This window comes from Mauremys mutica, chromosome 22 (genome assembly GCF_020497125.1).
Source record: "Mauremys mutica isolate MM-2020 ecotype Southern chromosome 22, ASM2049712v1, whole genome shotgun sequence".
Lineage (NCBI taxonomy): Eukaryota > Metazoa > Chordata > Testudines > Geoemydidae > Mauremys > Mauremys mutica.
Window position 1 is genome coordinate 16320365 of NC_059093.1, and position 18885 is coordinate 16339249.

General features: G+C 46.8%; 1 protein-coding gene across 1 annotated transcript in view; it reads right to left on the reverse strand.

The window, feature by feature from the left end:
• Positions 1-18885, reverse strand: part of DCPS (decapping enzyme, scavenger) — a 56573-nt gene that overhangs the window by 7072 nt on the left and 30616 nt on the right. The window contains exons 3-4 of the mRNA XM_044996843.1: positions 14362-14507; positions 5422-5535 (exon numbers count right to left, since the gene is read on the reverse strand). Of these exons, the coding sequence (XP_044852778.1) occupies positions 5422-5535; positions 14362-14507 (260 nt within the window). The remainder of the gene's footprint in view (positions 1-5421; positions 5536-14361; positions 14508-18885) is intronic.

The following is an 18885-nucleotide window of genomic DNA, read 5'->3' on the forward strand; positions in this document are numbered from 1 at the left end:
GCACGAAGTGATTTTCGTTACTCGACGCTTATTTATCATTCTCAGGCTGACCTAGTTAGCTCAGTGGGTTCACTTTATAGCTCCTAGACAAGACAGCATATTATCGAGGCTTATTAAAATCACCCTGGGCTCCCTATTGGACCTGGACTACAGAAGCAAAGCAAATCTCTCTCTTCTCCTTAGAACATCTGTATGTTGCTGTTTAAAATAAATAAGCCTGTTGCTAAAAGCCTCTGGATGATGTAATGTACAACATTTCAGGCAACGCCTCAGGGCTCCTCTGGGTTTGAGAAGAAGTGAATGGTTAGAGAGATCTAAAACGGGCTTTTAGCAGCATGTTTAACTAAAACGCATTCCTCCATGCTGACCAAAAAACCAGCTACTGTATTTCCTAGGTATCAATTTGCTCCCATTATATATGGCCTGGTGATCCTGGAGAAGATCCTTCTAATCCAAACCTCAGCAGCTGAAATGGATGATTAGAGGCACTTCCTGCACTAGTTCAAACACTTGGAAAACTCAGCTAGTCCATGTGGGAATTCCCATTTCCCTGACATCACTGGGCTGGAACAGAACTTCACCCACAATTTCAATTTTGAAAGTTACAATTACACAGGGAGGTCTGTAGCTCTGCCCACTTGCCGCCCGTGGGGAGTGGTCAGACCAAAGAGAATCATGCAGACGTGTAATAAATCAGTGGCCACATGGAGTTTGTAACCACCCTTTACAGAGCGTGCTGTGGTCCAGATTCCCAGCTAACGTCAACCGGTGTGGTCTCACTGAAGTCAATGCAGCAGCACTGTTCAGAATCTGGCCCTATGACCGCTTAGGCTTTATAGATGTCAGCTGAACTCTGAACCTGTGTAAAGCCCAAATGCCTTAACCATGGAAGCTGCCCATTATCTGTAATCATACTAAGGCTTATAAACTCTGTGGGTCCCCAGCCGCTAGAGAAACACACCATTACACACAACTGGGCAGGTCAAATTCTCCCCAGCAGAGCAATAGCCAGCATACCACATGCCCACGTTGTGGGAAAAGGTCACACAATATGTACACTGCACAAACAGCTCCAGTCTTCTCTTTATACCCAGAGCATGCAATGTTTTGGAAGACTCTAGCCTTGCAGATGCTGATGCTGAAGCCTGAAATCACAGTTCTAGCTGTCCAGCAAGAATGTCACCTCCATTGCATTATTTAGGTTGGCGGCGGGGGGAGAGATTGTGCAGGTTTCACATTTTGACAGCGAGGACCGTTAGCAGCTTCTGTTCGTTTTATTGACATTCAGAACCATTTCAAAGAGTAAACAAACAAGAATTCCTGCTGCAATCCACCAGCCTGAAATAATTAAAAGGTCCACCCGCGCGTCATCCTCAATTAAAGTGCGACGTTAGCGGAACAGAACCCTACTGAGCAGGCTTCTAAGTCCTAGCTCGAGAGATGCTTTGACAGCCCTACTGGGAGCCATGTGGAGCTGACGTCATGTAATTTAGTGGCCTACGGCTCTGGGATGGAGCCTGCCACGCGTGCCAATTGGATGAATCGAAATCAGACAGTTCAGAACAGATGAGTGCTTTGAAGAATCACTGCTGAAATGGTTGTTGTGACAGACAGCAAGTTTAACGCGATATACTCCTTGTAGGACTCGAGATGCATTGGAGTCCAACTCGTTCGGTGTTTTTCAGACCGTAATTTATTTACACCGGGTGTCTGTCTTCTCCTAGATATTCTCTCCTGACTGTACATCCCTGAACTTCCCACAAGTCAGCTGATCTGAAGTACATAATTCTGCTCTTTCCAAGACTATGAACTGCGTATGCAACCTGCTGACTGCACGAGACCATGCAGTGCATTGTAACACAGGCTCTAGGATGAGTGTTTTCTTTGTTCTCACTCTATCCTCTTCCTCCCACTTCTTAGGGGATGTCCCTACTGAAGCCGCATTTTCTCAAAATAAAATAGTTTATTATTTGTCTAATGCCAACCGTGTCCTGAGGGCACTTTGCAATTCTAGAGCGACTTCCATCCACGGATCCCCCCGGTGTCTTGCGGATGTTAATGAAACTAAACGTCACAATACCCCATGCAAGGTAGGCAATTGTTTCCCCCATTTTAAATAGCAGAGAGGGGCCAGAAACCCAAGCACTTGAGGAGCTCCTCCCCAAAATGTGCATTAGGCGGCAGAAAGCAAGTGAGAACACAAGTGCTCTAGCCGGGGAAAAGCAGGTGGAAGATGGTCCTGGGAAACCCAGGGAGTGGACATTAAACAAGTCCACTTTGAAGGCCCAGGGAGGTCGCGTGCAGAAGGAAGGAGGACAGGACAAAACCGGCTTGCCTAAGGCACCAATACACATGGAATGAACCTGACGCCAAATGGCCCAGTGCTTGGTCAAAGCCATTCACAGCCAGGGACCAATCCCTGGTTCGCACGGGGCCAAAGACAGTGTTCATCACACTTCCTGGGCAGGCTCTCCGCTGGGGGGAGCGGCTATGAATCCTGGGGGTATCTAGATACTGGAGATGGAATCTAAACAGCCTCCTTGATCTTTTTACTGCTCCAGTGAATCATTAATTGAGGACGCTCTTACATATATTCGACGGGTTTTTAAATCTCAGCAGCGGCTCTGTTACCGACCGTTTCCACACATGCAGATCACTGAGCAGAAAGGGTCCGACGTCCTGCCCTAGCCTCAAGCTTTCTAGCACCCGAAAAGAGCAGAGGCCAGAAGACAGGATTTGCGTTTAAGAAACCAAACAGATTATCCTGTAGTTTTAAAGACAGTGGAGACCTGTGGGAAAGAAGGGTATTTTACGCATGCCAGTATTTGGGGATGAAATGGAAGGGCTCACACTGCTTGTTTTTTTTTTTAAATGAAGGAGTAGGAAACAAGGAAAAACAATACAATCTAGGTATCACCTGGCCTAAATATCTGAACTGGTTCCAATGATGCTGACAAACTAATTTCTCTAGAGCAGAGGTTCTCAACCTTTTTCCATTCTGAAGCCCCCCCCAACATGCTATAAAAACTCCATGGCCCACCTGTGCCCCAATAACTGGTATAAAAGCCAGAGTTGGCGTTAGGGAGTAGCAAGCAGGGCAACTGCCTGCGGCCCCATGCGACAGGGCCCTCCCCCAAAGCTACATTGCTCAGGCTTCAGCTTCAGCCCCGGGTGACAGGGCTCGGGACCCTGGGCTTCAGCCCCATGTGGTGGGGCTTTCGCTTTCTGCCCTGGGCCCCAGCAATGCTGGCCCCGATTGGAGGCCCTCCTGAAACCTGCTCGAGGCTCCCTATGGGGCCCTGGACCCCTGGTTGAGAACCACTGCTCTAGAGGAGCTCGTATCAGCACTTCTAATCCTGGCTGGAGTCGCACGTTTCAGTTCTAGGGAACTAGAATTCAGGCTTTTCGGAATTCCTACATGAACATATTTTCAACGGGGGCGGGGGGATGGTTAATTATAAGTAGCACTTTTCATCCTGAGATCTCAAAGCACTTGTCAAAGATGGATAAGTATCACTATTCCCATTTTACAGATGGGGAAGACCAAGGCACAGAGATTAAGAATTTTACCCAGTGTTGCACGGCAAGTCAGTGAAGAAGCCAGAAATAGGATCTCCCAGTCTGGTAACACTATTTGCTGGACCACACTTGAATACAAGAGTATAAAGTTATTTTGCAGCATTAACTCAGAGTGCTCATGAGTTATTTTCAGTCCTGGTCCATGTTTTATAAAGTGGAACAATAGAAAGCCTTTCCCAGCTTAGCCTAGATAAATGTTCTGGGGATCAGAAACCCAAGGCAAAATCCATGTTCCACTGAAATGAATGGGAGTTTTGCCAATGATTTCAATGGAGCCAGGACTGCAACCTTGGAGTCTTGTTATTTTGAGCTTTAGGGTTTAAACTCCATTTATTTGGTCCCAGGCCTTGCAGTTTCTAGACCACAAAAGTACCACATTAAACATATTTGGTATAAGAACCAGTACATTTAGGATTATAGGCTGGACTAAGGTCTGTGAACTTCAAATTGTGCAGAAGAAGGAGTATTCATTCCATAAGGGGTTAAGTAGTTGCTTATGAGGTGACTGTGTGATACAAGCTATGACAGTAACCTTGATGCAAGTGCAAATAGTTAACACTCTAGAAAGAAGGAAAGTTAATTGCATCAGTTAAAAGGGACACTGTCAGGTTGATTTATGTCTAATATTTAGGTTTACAAAAATGAGGCTTTACAAAATCTAAAAGTCAATACAAATTTGTCAGGATAAACAAATAACTTTGGCTTTAAACATGCGCCAGCAATGTTGGCGTAGGTGCAAAAGAACCAGAAAGTGAAGTTTATTAGTAAGTCACTAAACAAAAGTGAAACTGACCAGTCTGTTCTCATTGTCAAGCAGAGTGAAATGTAAAGTGTTACATAATTAACTAACACCACCATTAAGAATAGCAGTACAGTAACACCTCACTTAAAGTCATCCCGGTTAACGTTGTTACATTGCTGATCAATTTGGGAACATGCTCGTTTAAAGTTGTGTAACGCTGCCTTCTAACGGTCGTTTGGCAGCCGCCTGCTTTGTCTACTGCTTGCAGGAAGAGCAGTGTTGCAGCGAGCTGGTGGGGGCTTGGAACAAGGGTGAACCGGCAGCCCCCTATCAGCTCCCCGCTCCCCTAAGTTCCCTGTGCAGCAGCTGCCTGCAGTTCAGCTGTGTCCCTCCCCCCACTGCCATGTGCTGCTCCTGCCCTCTGCCTTGGAGCTGCTCCCTGAGACTCCTGCTTGCTATGCCGGGGGGAGGGAAGGAAAAGGGGGGCTGTCAGGGTATCCCCCTCCCCCCTGCTCCTGCACCCCGCTTACCCCATCTTCCATAGAGCAGGACTCAGGACGGAGAGAGCTTGTAGCAGCTGCAGAAAGGAAATGAGCATATCTCCTCCATTCCTGCTGCCTTGCAGAGTGAGAGAGTTAACCCTTGAGGGCTCAGCCAATTGCTAGTTCATCATTTAGCAGTAAGAGAAATATCCCACCCTCTGACTCCTCCACCTCAACCAAGCTGCACAATCATCATCACTGCGTACCAGTATTAAATTGTTTGTTTAAAACGTATACTCTGTGTGTGTGTATATATATATATATACATAATATAGTCTTTTGTCTGGTGAAAAAAATTTCCCTGGAACGTAACCCCCTCATTTACATTAATTCTTATGGGGAAATTGGATTCGCTTAACATCGTTTCGCTTAAAGTCGCATTTTTCAGGAACATAACGACAACGTTAAGTGAGGAGTTACTGTACATTTAATTTTTAAAACCTGCAGTTTTAATAATCTCAAATGTTGTTAAAAATACAGCTAAGGAGGCTTCTTGTGTGTTACTTTGAAACAGGCATTGTCCCTTTAAAGAGCTAGAGGATCAAATGAGAAGCTAACCTGTTTCTGATTCCATTTAAAATCTGGAATGAGAATGAAACCATTGGAAGAATCAGGGTTTTCGTGGATTATTCGATCAGCCTCAGCCGTCTTCTCCAGGATATTATACACCCACTGGAAGAAAGAAATACGCAGTTTACAAAGACAGCAAACAAACAAATACTGCACCCTTCACCTCAAGAGCTTAGATTAATTCAGATTCACTGCAAATAGAAGCTGCACTTGGATTTTAAAAAGGACCAAATAATTTTATGGCCAATAACATTTGTAGTTAATTATCCATGAAATAATCAAATATGCTCCAGGGCATCAGCTGATCACTAGAGAGGTCAGGAGGGAATTTTTCACATATGTACAGCATTGCACAATTGACTAGATGAGTTATGGGGGATTTTTGCTTTCCTCTGAAGCATTGAGGGAGATTTAGGTTAGATATTAGGAAAAACAAACATTCTAACTGTAAGGATAATTAGGACAGGTTACCTAGGGAGGTCATGGAATCGCCCCACTGGAGGTTTTTAAGGACAGATTAGACAAAAACCTGCCAGGAATGGTCTAGGTTTACTTGGTCCTGCCTCAGCACAAGGGAATGGATTAGATGACCTGTTGAAGTCACTTCCAGCCCTACGTTTCTATGATTCTACACCTCTACCCCGATATAACGCTGTCCTCGGGAGCCAAAAAATCTTGCCGCGTTATAGGTGAAACTGCATTATATCAAACTTGCTTTGATCCACCAGAATGCACAGCCCCCCCGCCCGAGCACAGCTTTACCGCGTTATATCTGAATTCGTGTTATATCGGGTCGCGTTATATTGGGATAGAGGTGTATTAAGTATTGACCACTGCTGGAGATGTGATACTAGACTGAGATGCTTTAATCCAGTTTAGCAAATGCTACATTCCTGCATAAGAGAGCTTGGAAAGAACTATCCCTGCCAGGCTCATTGATGCTATGAAACAGAGATTGCTGAAGCACGGCCGTTTAACATGCTTGGGAAGAGTCTATCTACGGTATTAAATGAGACTAAGGGTATGTCTACACAGCAATTAGACACCCGTGGCTGGCCCATTCTAGCCAACTTGGGCTCGAGGGGCTTGGCCCGTGGGGCTGTTTCATTGCAACGTAGACTTCTGGGCTCGGGCGGGAGCCCAGGCTCTAGGAACTTGCAGCAATGAAACAGCCCCTCAGGCCAAGCCCCATGAGCCTGAGTCAGCCGGCACAGGCCACCTGTGGATTTGCCTTTGCTGTGCAGATGTACCCTAAGGGATTTGGAACAGGCAGTCTTCTCTTACTGTGAGTTTGTACAGCATGTAACACAATGGGGCTCTGATCCTGATTGGAGGCTACCACAATAATAATTCAAAAGACTGCCAGTCGCCACAGAAAATATGGTGGGTTCCAATATGGTTTGCTCCTGCCTGTATGGCTGGACCAACCTATTTTAAAATCAGGTTAAAAAAAAAAGTGCATTTGCCCTGGCTTTAAACAAATTTTGATCCATCCACCCAGGCTATACCAAATGGTTATAACACAGCTTTAACACGGTTAGTTTTGCAGGGTAGACAGGTTCTGTTAGTGCTAATATCCATGGTCAATGTTTGATGTTACGGTCATTCCCGTTAATTTCTCTTTAAGGAGGTTTGCAATATGGTACGTGTACGCATGCATGCTCTGTTTTGCTAAATGACTCCATGGTAGTTTTGCTTGCATATGACACCGTCAGTAAATAATCTGTAATAAGAACAGCGCTTTAAAAAGGGAGCTGGGATCTCATCACAGCAAGACTCAGCTCAGAGGCAGAGTTAGTGAATCAAGAATCTTGACTTTATTAAGGCTTTTGATACTGCCTCGCATGTCCTCATAAACAAACTAGGGAAATACAGTCTAGATGGAGCTACTAGAAGGTGGGTGCATAACTGGTTGGAAAACCATTCCCAAAGAGCAATTATCAGTGGTTCACAGTCCAGCTGGGAGGGCATATTGAATGGGGTCTCGCAGGGATCAGTCCTGGGTCCGGTTCTGGTCAATATCTTCATCGGTGATTTGGATAACGGCATAGAAAGTACACTTATAAAGTTTGCAGAGGATACCAAGCTGGGAGGGGTTGCAAGTGCTTTGGAGGATAAGATTAAAATTCAGAACAATCTGGACATACTGTAGAAATGTTCTGAAGTAAATAGGATGAAATCAGCAAGGACAAAGAGGTTTTTAAGGCTCAGCTCCACAAAGCTCTGGGTGGGATGATTTAGCTGGGGTTGGACTAGATGACCTCCTGAGGTCTCTTCCAACCCTAATCTTCTATGATTCTATGAATTGCAAAGTACTCCACTAAGGAAGGAACAATCAATTGCACACACCCAAAATGGGAAATGACTGCCTAGGAAGGAGTACTGCGGAAAGGGATCTGGGGGTTATAATGGATCACAAGCTAAATATGAGTCAACAGTGTAACACTTGCAAAAAAAGCAAACATCATTCTGGGATGTATTAGCAGGAGCGTTGTAAGCAAGCCATGAGAACTTCTCCGCACTGATAAGGCCTCAACTGGAGTACTGTGCACAGTTCTCGGTGCCAGATTTCAGGAAAGATGTGGACAAATTGGAAAAAGTCCAGAGGACAGCACCAAAAAAATCCTTCCTGTCAGGGTAGCTAAGCACTGGAACAAATTACCTACGGAAGGTTGTGGAATCTCCATCATTGGAGTTTTTTAACAACAGGTTAGACAAACACCTGTCAGAGATGCTCTAGTTATTACATGGTCCTGCCTTGAGTGCAGGGGATTGGACTAGATGACCTTTTGAGGTCCCTTCCGAGGTCCCTTCCGGTCCTATGATTCTATGATCCACCAAGGCCCGAGGTTTCCTGCAGTCCCAGGAAATTGATCATGGGACACATGGTGGTATCTGCTGAGCCCCATCCTTCCTCCCATTTCCCAGCCAACATGCCATGGGGTTAATTCCATGGTTAATAAAATGTGAACTGCCTTTGAAAACACTACCTCCTCACAACTACAGCTGAGCAGCTACCTTAATGAGAAGAGGGAGCAAAAAACACATCTTAGATCCAAGCAGAGAAGATACCACCATGTCCTTCTATTGCGTTTTATACAAGGACCATAGGTCTCGTCACCGGCATCTCAACCTCTACCAGTGAGGCATTATCCCCATTTTATAGAGGAGAAAATGGAGGCACACAAAAGTGATAGGACCTCCCAAGACTGAAAGCAAGTCAGAGCTGGGACTAGCACTATTGAAATAATTGGAGCCTGACAGGCCTACCCCAATTGTGAGCCCAGCGGCGGGAAAATGGCTACAAGTTTATAAAATCACCGTTCCAATCACCGATAACAACTGTTGCTGGGGAAAAGTACAAAAGGAAAACTCCGTTAGTCCAAACAAAAAGCTTTGCGGATGTAACTCAAGGACTGCATTAAGATCACCCTGATACACAGGAGTGTGGGACCAGAAACCAATGGACCAACACTTCTTGTGTATGGAAATTAGTGGTGGACAAAATAACGAGGGGATGGGCTATTCCACCCACCATTCCTTTTTCAGGGCCTTAAAAAATCCTAGAAGCTGCCTGGAAAGGGGTGAACCAAACGAGGCGAGTTTTGGCATCATGGCTGCCACCCGCAGCAACTCCTGGGGCCCCAGGATCCACCGTGACACTCCTGGACCTTCATCATCCTGATCCTGAAAAGTGTCTTGCCCGACTGGGCCAGAGACAGCGACACAGGGATCATCGCCACCTCCGACGGCTTCAGCTAAATCCCAAACACCACCTGGCACGAGACACTTTGGATCCTGCTGTCGCCCGCTCTTTCATGTGTCATTTTCTCTCTCCGTTTTATTTCTTCTCTTTCCAAACGCTCTCTTTTTTGCTTCCTGTTTAATAAGAGTCTCGCTTAGCCAGCCAAAACTGCATATTTTGCATCACACTGGGCCTGTGACTGGAAAGGCAAGTAAAAACAATGCCTACGCAGCCTCAGGCTGCTACAAGTTTGCCAGATCTTGGAGTGGTTGATAAAATCCATGTGCTGTACCTGTGTTTCTCCAGCAGTGAGATTGCAAGCGAGAGCATCAAAGACAGAAGCTGCATTTTCTACCTTGGTTATGCTTTTCTTTCCCTTAGAGTTTTGTGTGTTTGTCTTGTTTCATCTTAATTTTTTTACACCCTTCTTATTTTGTCTGCTCTGCTGGTGTCAACAAGAGGAAGAGGATGAGAGACTGCAGTATCAACAGTGGATGGCTAGGGTATATCAGACCTACGTTGCGGGACCTCTCCCAGTTTACATCAGAGGTGCCTTGGTTACGCTGCTTTCCCAGGAAGATAGCACAACTCACAAGTGCAGACTGGAATATATACAGTTCATACAGTGACAACAGAGAGGGTTTATTCTAGTCTGGTGCCAACAGCAGACAAGTCCAGGCCGCTTACAGTTGTCAGAGCAAAGACATGGAGAAAAACGTTTGCTTTAGAAAGTTACAACAATCTACACAAACATCCTCTTGTTTTCTCCCAGCTAATAAAGGCCTATTGTATATGATTGTGCTGCAGTTTGATGATGCTGGCATGAGAGCTGAAAACTGTAGCAAACAAAAGGATACGAGACAGGAGAGTAATTGAGAGCACATTGCTGCCTGCAAAGTGGCCTCTCTCACTAGATGCAAAGAAGCCCAACCATGTTCAGCTGTAAATGATTAGAAAACAAACATCAACCGCTTCAGTGCTGCGTAGGTTAGTAGAGAAACATGGACAACTCTCCTGGCTGCCTGGGTACCAGGTACAACACTGATGGAGCCCCAACACTCCAATGAGAGATCAGCACTTTAGAGCGGTGGTTCCCAAACTTTAACAACCTGTGAACCCCGTTCACTAAAATGTCAAGTCTCGCAAACGCCCGCCTAAAAATGTCAAGTCTCACGAACCCCCTCCTAAAATTTCCAGGGATTTTCTCCTTTACCTGAGTATAAATTATAAAAGCAGTGATCCTGGAAATATAACATTGGTTTGTATGTCATGCTTAGTACACACTATTTATTAATCATTAATAAATATCATTACAGTATTTTTATTACATTATGAAAACGGCAACACTTTCCCAAGATCTCACTTTCGTAGCTTGTAGCACTTTGAATAAGCCTGTTGTAAGACAAGGCTCCTATGTTTCACCAAGGAGTAACAGATGTGAAACAGCAGGAAGGGATTGAAGAAGCCAACTCAGAGAGTTCCTCCTACACAAGCATTCAGGTCTTGAGCAGTCCAGGCAAACGACAAAGCTTAAACTTGTTCTTCATAATAATTTCTAAAACAAAAACAAGCTGCCTGTTTAATTTTAAAAACAGGAAAAAATATCCACCTCCCTTTCCATTTCTTATAAGGAGTCCTGACATTTAAATCTCCGCAGTGTGATAGAGATGCTTGCTTTGATCTGCTTAGCTCTTGGAAGTCCAGGGGCTCCGGGCAGCCAGCCCTTTGCTGCACAGGGTCCCTAGGGACAGCTCTGCCCACCATTAGGGAATTTTTTCCCCGAGAACCCCCTGTAACATTTTGCAAACCCCCAGGGGTTCAGGACCCCGTTCGGGAACCACTGCTTTAGAAATAACCTTTCTCTAACGTATTGCCTCAGTGGACCCTCACTTGTGGTCCTACGTCAGGGCATGCAACTCCCTCATCGGGAATCAGCCCAGGCAATTTCACAAAGGAAAACACATGGAGGCTGCAGCAAAGAGGGTTAGGAACAGTTTGGATTGGGGGCTGGTTTTGATTTTATACCAGCTGCTGCTCAGATTAGACAGAAGTTAATTACTATCATCACTTTTAATGCACTTTTCAAAGCCCTACGCAAATATTACCTAATTAGAGTCAATGTTGCATGTCCGGAATAATTACTCCTACTTCTGTGCAATCAGCATAAGTTGGTCCCGGCAGACTAGTAGAATTGTTTTCCTCGACCCTGCGAAGCTCAGAAGTGTGATGGCAAGAGGAGCTGTTCAGTCAGAAGGCGAGTAAGAAAGGAGAACAAACCCCTTGCTCCAAAGTGACCAAAATAAAAAAAATCTAAAGAGACAGAAACCATCCAAAATGGTGGGTCTGTGGATACTCAAGAGAGTATTTCTCTGCCTCTGGTGACCATCATCCTAGCACAGAACTGAATTTTTCCACACGGAATATTCTAATAGTAAGTTAGGAACTCGGCGGTTCAGAGCTTGTTTCGAAATAGTAACATAAAGGATCACCAATGTGTTGCGATGAAGCAAATCAAGGAGAAGGATTACAATGCCTCCCGTTTCTGAAACACTTTTCTTTCCGAAAGATCCCAAAAAACTTGAACTGAATCGCGAAAAGGCAGCCACCTCTCGAACAGCAACAACCCGCCGGGCAGCAAACTACCTCACTGGAGGGATGATGAGAGATTTTGGACAGGCAATCGCAGCAAACCCTGTCTCCTGAAAAGGGTCAGGGGGATTTCAGTGTCCAGCCACAGCACAGGTGTTTAGGGCCTCATCTGAAAGAACCGCGCACAGTAAACTTCAAGCACTCAATTATTATCCGTATTGCACGGGGAGCACAGATCAGGAACCGACCGTGCTAGGGGCTGTACAAATACAGAACAAGAGGATAGGCTGTAAGCTCTTTAGGTCAGGGACAAGGGACAACAGCTGGATACAGACACATAGAGAGGAGTACAAGGAAACAGTGAGGCAATATCAGTCAATATGCAGGGAAGTGGTTTCAGAACACCAGCAGCCTAACCGTTGTCAAGTTTTTTTGTAGGCATCACAGGCAAGGAAAGGGCCTTAGAGAGAAGACGAGTCATTTGTGTTTGGTATGCTGGCGAAAGGGGAAGCCGTGGAGATTTGCAAAGAGAGGGGCGATGTTTACACCAGTATTATGCAGGCAGAATGGGCAAAATTTACACACAGCCCTCTCTAGAGCCTCACATCCAGGTTAAGGGGAAGATGATGCCTTGGTTATGGTCTTGAGCGACAGGGAGGATGATGGTGGTGTCCGCGGTGACTATGAAAGGAAGTAGGGAAGAGGGCTTAGAGTGACAGATTAAGAGCTCAGGGCTTATCAACACTTACAGTGCTGTAGCGCTTAGTTAAGATGCTACTTACACTGAGAGCTTCTCCCATTGGTGTAGGGACTCCACCTCCCCAAGAGGTGGTAGCTGTGTCAACGGGAGAAGCCCTCCTGTCAACATAGTGCTGTCTACGCAGGGAGTTAGGTCAGTAATAACTGCGCTCAGGGGTGTGGATTTTCCACATTCCTGAGCAACACAGTTATACCGACATACGTTTGGAGCATAGATCAGGGCTCGGACTTAGCTACGTTGAGCTTAAGCTGACGGCTGCACATCCACGAGAACGTGTCAGAGATAGAGGGCAAGGTTTGAGTTTAGACACAGGGAGAGAAACCCAGCACAGAGAAGCAGATGTGAGAGCCATCGACAGAGACAATAGCTGAATTTAAGTTTGCAGATGAGATTACTCAGAGATCAGGTGCAGAGGGAGAAGAGAAGGGACCAAGGACAGAGCCCTGTGAAACCTCCCCCAAACCCGAAAGCTGGAGGGGGATAAGGAGGATCCTGCAAAGGACACACTGAAGGGGGAGTGGAGAATTAGGAGAGGACAGAGTCAAGAAAGCCAAAGGAGAACAAGATAGCAAGAAGCAAAGCATGTCAATGGTATCATAAACAGCTGACAAGTCAAGGAGGAGGAGGAGGATAGAATACTGTTTCTGAGCTTTGGCCCGGAAGAAGGCATTAGCAAGTTTGATTAGAGGGGTGAAGAGGGAAGGAGCTGGAATCAGAGGAGAGGAACTCCAGACAGGGAATTACAGACAGCGTGTTCAACGAGCTTGGAGTTGAACAGTAGAAGGGAGACGGAAATAGCTGAAGAGGCAAGAGGGGCTAAGGGTGTGGTTCGGTTTTTTGAAAGATGGGAGAAAAATGTGTATATTTGCACTGTGAAGGGAAAGAACCAGAGGGGAGTGGGAGGTTAAAGTGAAGGTAGGGGATGAGAGTGGAGTCTAGGGAGATCAGGAGATGGGATGGGATCAATGAGGCAGGTGGAGAAGTTAGAGGAGAACAGATGAGAAACTTTTGTATCGATGATGGGAGGTGAAGGAGGAGGGAGGGGTAAGAGGGAAAATGGGGAAGGTGGCCAGAAGGGAGGAGCTATCACAATTTATCTACCCTTGAGCTGAGCCTGCCAGGATCTGATCCTGCGAGCAGAGGCGCTCATGATCTGATATTTTCAAGAGTTCACCTGCGCAGATCAGCGCAAGCTGACAAAGACAGCAGATTGCCAGAGTGCTGCTTCTGCTCCTAAGACTCCCACAAATTCAAGTTTTCTTGTAGCTATTTGGCTCAAAGACAACTTTTTATTTCTGGTTTGTTTATCTGAAGAGCACGATGGGACATCTGCTGTAACATCATTAAGTTTGTCTCACACTTTGCAATTTTAAACATCATGAACGATATGTGCTCCCATATGCACAGCTAGCAAGATGGTGAGAGAGAAAGAGACATCAGAAGTTATTGAGAGAGAGAGAGAGTATACAGAAATTTCAAACTCAAGGTAGCTACCAAGCTGGGGAAAAATTCTCTGGATTAGAAGCCAAGGGCAACCAAATCCGGGCTGAACATATGATGTCTGACAAACTGACAAGCAGCCAACCAATACTATAAGGTTTTGGGTTTATCAACCTTTTCCCCCTCCTTAACTTCGGAGTTACTCCAAACCTACACCAATCCCATCCAGACTGGAATCTGGTCTTATTTATTCAAACTCAGCAGCCAGTGCCACACAAACTAGAACATAGGGGACTATGCCATTGTCCAAAAGGCTCACCCTCACAGACAGTCTTAGAAAAACAGCTGGATGCCCCAGATAATACTGGGCCGCAGAGGCGAGAACCTACCGTACCTGGATGCTGAAGCTCTGGGATTGTATAAAGGGCAGCGTAATGTTCTTGTAATCCTCCCCAGTCTCGCGGATGAGATACACCTCTTGGCGCAGATATTTCTGAAGGTGTTTCTCGGTGGCTGGGTACACCACGGTGGTTTTTATCTCTGGAAAGAAACACATTTGCAATGTTATAATCAAGAGAGACTAAAACTAAATTACGTCCTGTCACTGACAAATTGTTTCTCATTTTTAATCAACATCGTGGTAGCAGATTTCAGAAATTACTTCGAAGGTAGTGGGAGATTTGCATAAATAACACAGGAGCGCTATGCCTGAGAGCTCATACTGCTCATTTGCATCAAGAAAGGTTCACAGAACCCGGATGCTGAAGATAATCAGTTGATAAAACCGAGAGTGCATATTTCCAGCGCAGGCTGGAAGGGAACACATAGGTGAAAGTATTTTTACACAGTGGCATAAAAAGCAGCAGCCTGGATTTATGCAACCACTTCCAAGGGAATAGCTCTCAAACCGTCACCAATCAGATGAATAAAATTAATACAACAGCGCTGCACAGAAAACAGTCGTGTATCCGGAAGTGGATACACACAGCAGGTGGTCAGTCTAGAATCCCTCATTTTTTCTTTCGGCCAGATTGAGCTCAGGTTTTTGCTGGTGGAAATCCACCTAGGGAGCTCTGGAGGTGAAAAGGCCACCTGGGAGGGAAGTCTGCAGCAACAGAGAGTAGTCACCATCTCCACTCCATTAGGGCACAACAAAAGGAGGCATGACCTGAACAGCTGCAGCATGTCCCCGTTTTGCACATCACCACAGCAGCTTCAAACAGCAGGGCACCTATAAAATCTCCCCCCCCCCTCCCCCCGACCCACTAAAGCTGCCCACCCCCAACCACCCGGGAAAGGATGCAGAATAAATGCCTGGAATTCCCTCTCCTCCCAGAGGAAAGGCAGAGATTGCAGGGGGATGTAAATTACCCTTCCCTTTTGTGAACCTGGCCCTTCCAAAACCAGGACCGGCAGGCTACTACTCTTGAATGGAATTGGAGGGAAACTCGTGATCTGTTTCGACCCCGGGGTACAGCACTCCAGAGTCACAAATATTTATGCTACGCCAATGGCTCCCAAGCTTTTTAGCCTTAGGGCTTGGCTACACTTACAAATTTGCAGCGCTGCAGCAGGGTGTGAAAACACACCCTCTGCAGCGCTGCAAATTGCGGCGCTACAAAGCGCCAGTGTAGTCAAAGCCCCAGCGCTGGGAGCCGCGCTCCCAGCGCTGTCCGTTATTCCCCACAGGGAAGTGGAGTACGGACAGCGCTGGGAGAGTTTTCTCCCAGCGCTGGCGCTTTGATTACACTTAGCGCTTCAAAGCGCTGCCGCGGCAGCGCTTTGAAATGCAAGTGTAGCCAAAGCCTAAGATACTGGCTGTAGGAGGAGTGCCTGCGGTTCCCTCTCTGGCTTAATGAGGGGCCTCTTTGCCCTCTGCTGCCTGCTTGCCAATCAATAGTCCTTGCTCAAACCTGGCAATGTCTTCACGTTCTCCCCAAGGCTGAGGGTTTACAACTGGCTGGAAAATTTAGTCAAACTGTCCGTCACTGAACAGATTTTAAATCAGAGAAAAGAAACCCAGGCTGGGGTCTCCTGAGCTCGGATTTATTTATCGCTACTTCTGTAACGCAAAAACGATTCCATATTTACACAATAAAAAGCACAAATGCCCTGAGCGCCTTCGCAAACTGATCACGGACAACTGGGGAAGTGAGCTGGGGAAAGCCAGAGCAATTTGGAATGAGTTTCCCTCACCTTCAGGTGCACGAACAGTTCACACCCAAACCCCAGTGAATTTTAGTAAGGATTGGCTTGACTGAATACTCCGGGCTACGCTGGCCTGGCTCGGCTCAGAGGTGCCCATCACAGGATACGGAATCCATGGTGGAACTTCAAGGCATTGTAGAGCTGCTCTTCAGCTAGAATCTGGCCCAGATCAGCAGTCATCTGAAACTGTCTCTCCCCTCATGTCTGTCCAGTGGCCTATGAGCAATGAGCTTGGTGGGGGTCGGGGGAGTCTCAGTGCCGCTCTTGGTGCCCTTGTGTCCACATCCCAAAGTCACCACATCTGCCGTAGGGTGACCCGATGTCCCGATTTTATAGGGACAGTCCTGATTTTTGAGTCTTTTTCTTATATAGGTTCCTATTACCCCCCACCCGCCGTCCCGATTTTTCACACTTGCCGTCTGGTCACTTTAACATCTGGCCTCTCCAACGGCAGCCTCCTCAGACAGCCAAAGGCCTGGGTGGGCCATAGAGACCGAACTACTTACCAAACCTATCCCTGGTGGGGTGGGCCCACCTATGAGACACATTAGCAGCATGAAAAGCAGCCTGGGCCAGATTTTTAAAGGTATTTCGGTGCCTCAAGACACAGATAGAATCATAGAATCTCAGGGTTGGAAGGGACCTCAGGAGGTCATCTAGTCCAATCCCCTGCTCAAAGCAGGACCAAACCCAACTAAATCATCCCAGCCAGGGCTTTGTCAAGCCTGACCTTAAAAACCTCTAAGGAAGGAGATTCCACCACCTCCCTAGGTAACCCATTCCAGTTCTTCACCACCCTACTAGTGAAAAAGTTTTTTCTAATGTCCAATCTAAACCTCCCCCTCTGCAACTTGAGACCATTACTCCTTGTTCTGTCATCTTTTACCACTGAGAACAGTCTAGATCCATCCTCTTTGGAAACCCCTTTCAGGTAGTTGAAAGCAGCTATCAAATCCCCCCTCATTCTTCTCTTCTGCAGGCTAAACAATCTCAGTTCCCTCAGCCTCTCCTCATAAGTCATGTGCTCCAGCCCCCTAATCATTTTTGTTGTCCTCCGCTGGACTCTCTCCAATTTATCCACATCCTTCTTGTAGTGTGGGGCCCAAAACTGGACACAGTACTCCAAATGAGGCCTCACCAGTGCCGAATAGGCGCCTAGTGGGATTTTCAAAAGCATCTAGGAGCCTAACTCCCACAACAGGGGTCGAAAAATTGCACTGAGCGCCTAGCTCTCCATTGTGGTGCTTTTGAAAATCCCACTAGATGCCTATGTATCTTTAAAAACCTTGCCATGATTTCCTGGGCTGCCTCCTGTCCCACAGAAAGAGGGTTCAGTCTCCCGAGCTGGCAACTGGACAACTTTCTAATGTAGAAAAGCCCTTTAGGTGCTTAAGTGGGAGCTGAACGCATTTGAAAATCCGCCCCACACTGGCTAGTAAGGGGTAAATGGAGCCCTAGAGAGGCTGTGTGTAAAGCAGCCCATAGGAGAGGAGTTGTGAGGAGCAGCCAATCAGGGCCCAGAAGGCCCACATAAGAAGAGCCTCAGGGCGGAGCACAGTCAGTAGCTGCCTGGAGCTTGAGGAGGGAAAACTGTGTCTGGCGTAGACTGCAACCCTGTAGCATCTTGGACAGCAGTGCAGAAAGGAACTGGGTGAGAAAAGAAGGAGCTTCAGATGGGCTGCTGAGACAGAGGAAGGTGCTGAGACTGTGGGGAAGTGGCCAGGGAAATGCAGCGATAGTAGAGGCAAAAGAATGCAGTAAGTGACTGTGGTTTGGTGGGTCCCTGGGCTGGGACCCATAGTACAGGGTGGGCCTGAGTCCTCCCCACACTCACTCGCCACTGGGGAAGTGGCTGGACTGGGAGCTAAACTCCCCTGGCAGGGGGGAACATGGACAGTGACATGGCCGGAGGGCTGAGCCACGAAGCAGACACTGCAGTTCCTGACGCTGCAAGAGGGGTTGCAGGTGGACTGCAGAGAAGGAGTGATGGGGTGCAGACCGCGGATGGGGGAGTGAGTGACACACCCCGTGACGCTGCCCCTTAGAAGATATTTCAGCTGGCTTAAAAAGTAGCAGCATCTCCTAGAGGCAGAATGACATGAAATCTTGTTAGGTCTCCAGCAAGAAAGAGGAATCTGAATTACTGTCATTCCACGAGTCTTATCTTAACAGCTCTTTCTGATGTGGTACAACCCAGAAGGAAAAGGTGCATCTCAACTTTAAGTCTCTCTTTTGGGAACTGGTGCAACCAGGGGGGAGGGATAGCTCAGTGGTTTGAGCATTGGCCTGCTAAACCCAGGGTTGTGAATTCAATCCTTGAGGGGGCCATTTGGGGATTGGTCCTGCTTTGAGCAGGGGTTGGACTAGATGATCTCCTGAGGTCCCTTCCAACCCTAATAATCTATGATCCCGTACCCAGCTTGAGGCAGAACCTCACAGCACAAAACCCCACACGCCTGCCTTTGCTGAGAAGGGAAAGTAGCAAGTAGAGGGGGACAGTCCCGGCATTTAATTGACTTCCTGCTTGCTCTACCTGAAGCACACAGTCAGGAGCTCTTCCAAGAGTACAGAGTGGAGCAACAGAGTGCTCAAGTCTACCTGCTCTTACGATTCCATGCCACCAGGGGGCGGGGAGCACTCCTGTGATCAGAAGTCCACTCCCTATCTCATCCAGGCTGAGCAGGGAGCAGAGCAACTAGAGTCTAGACAC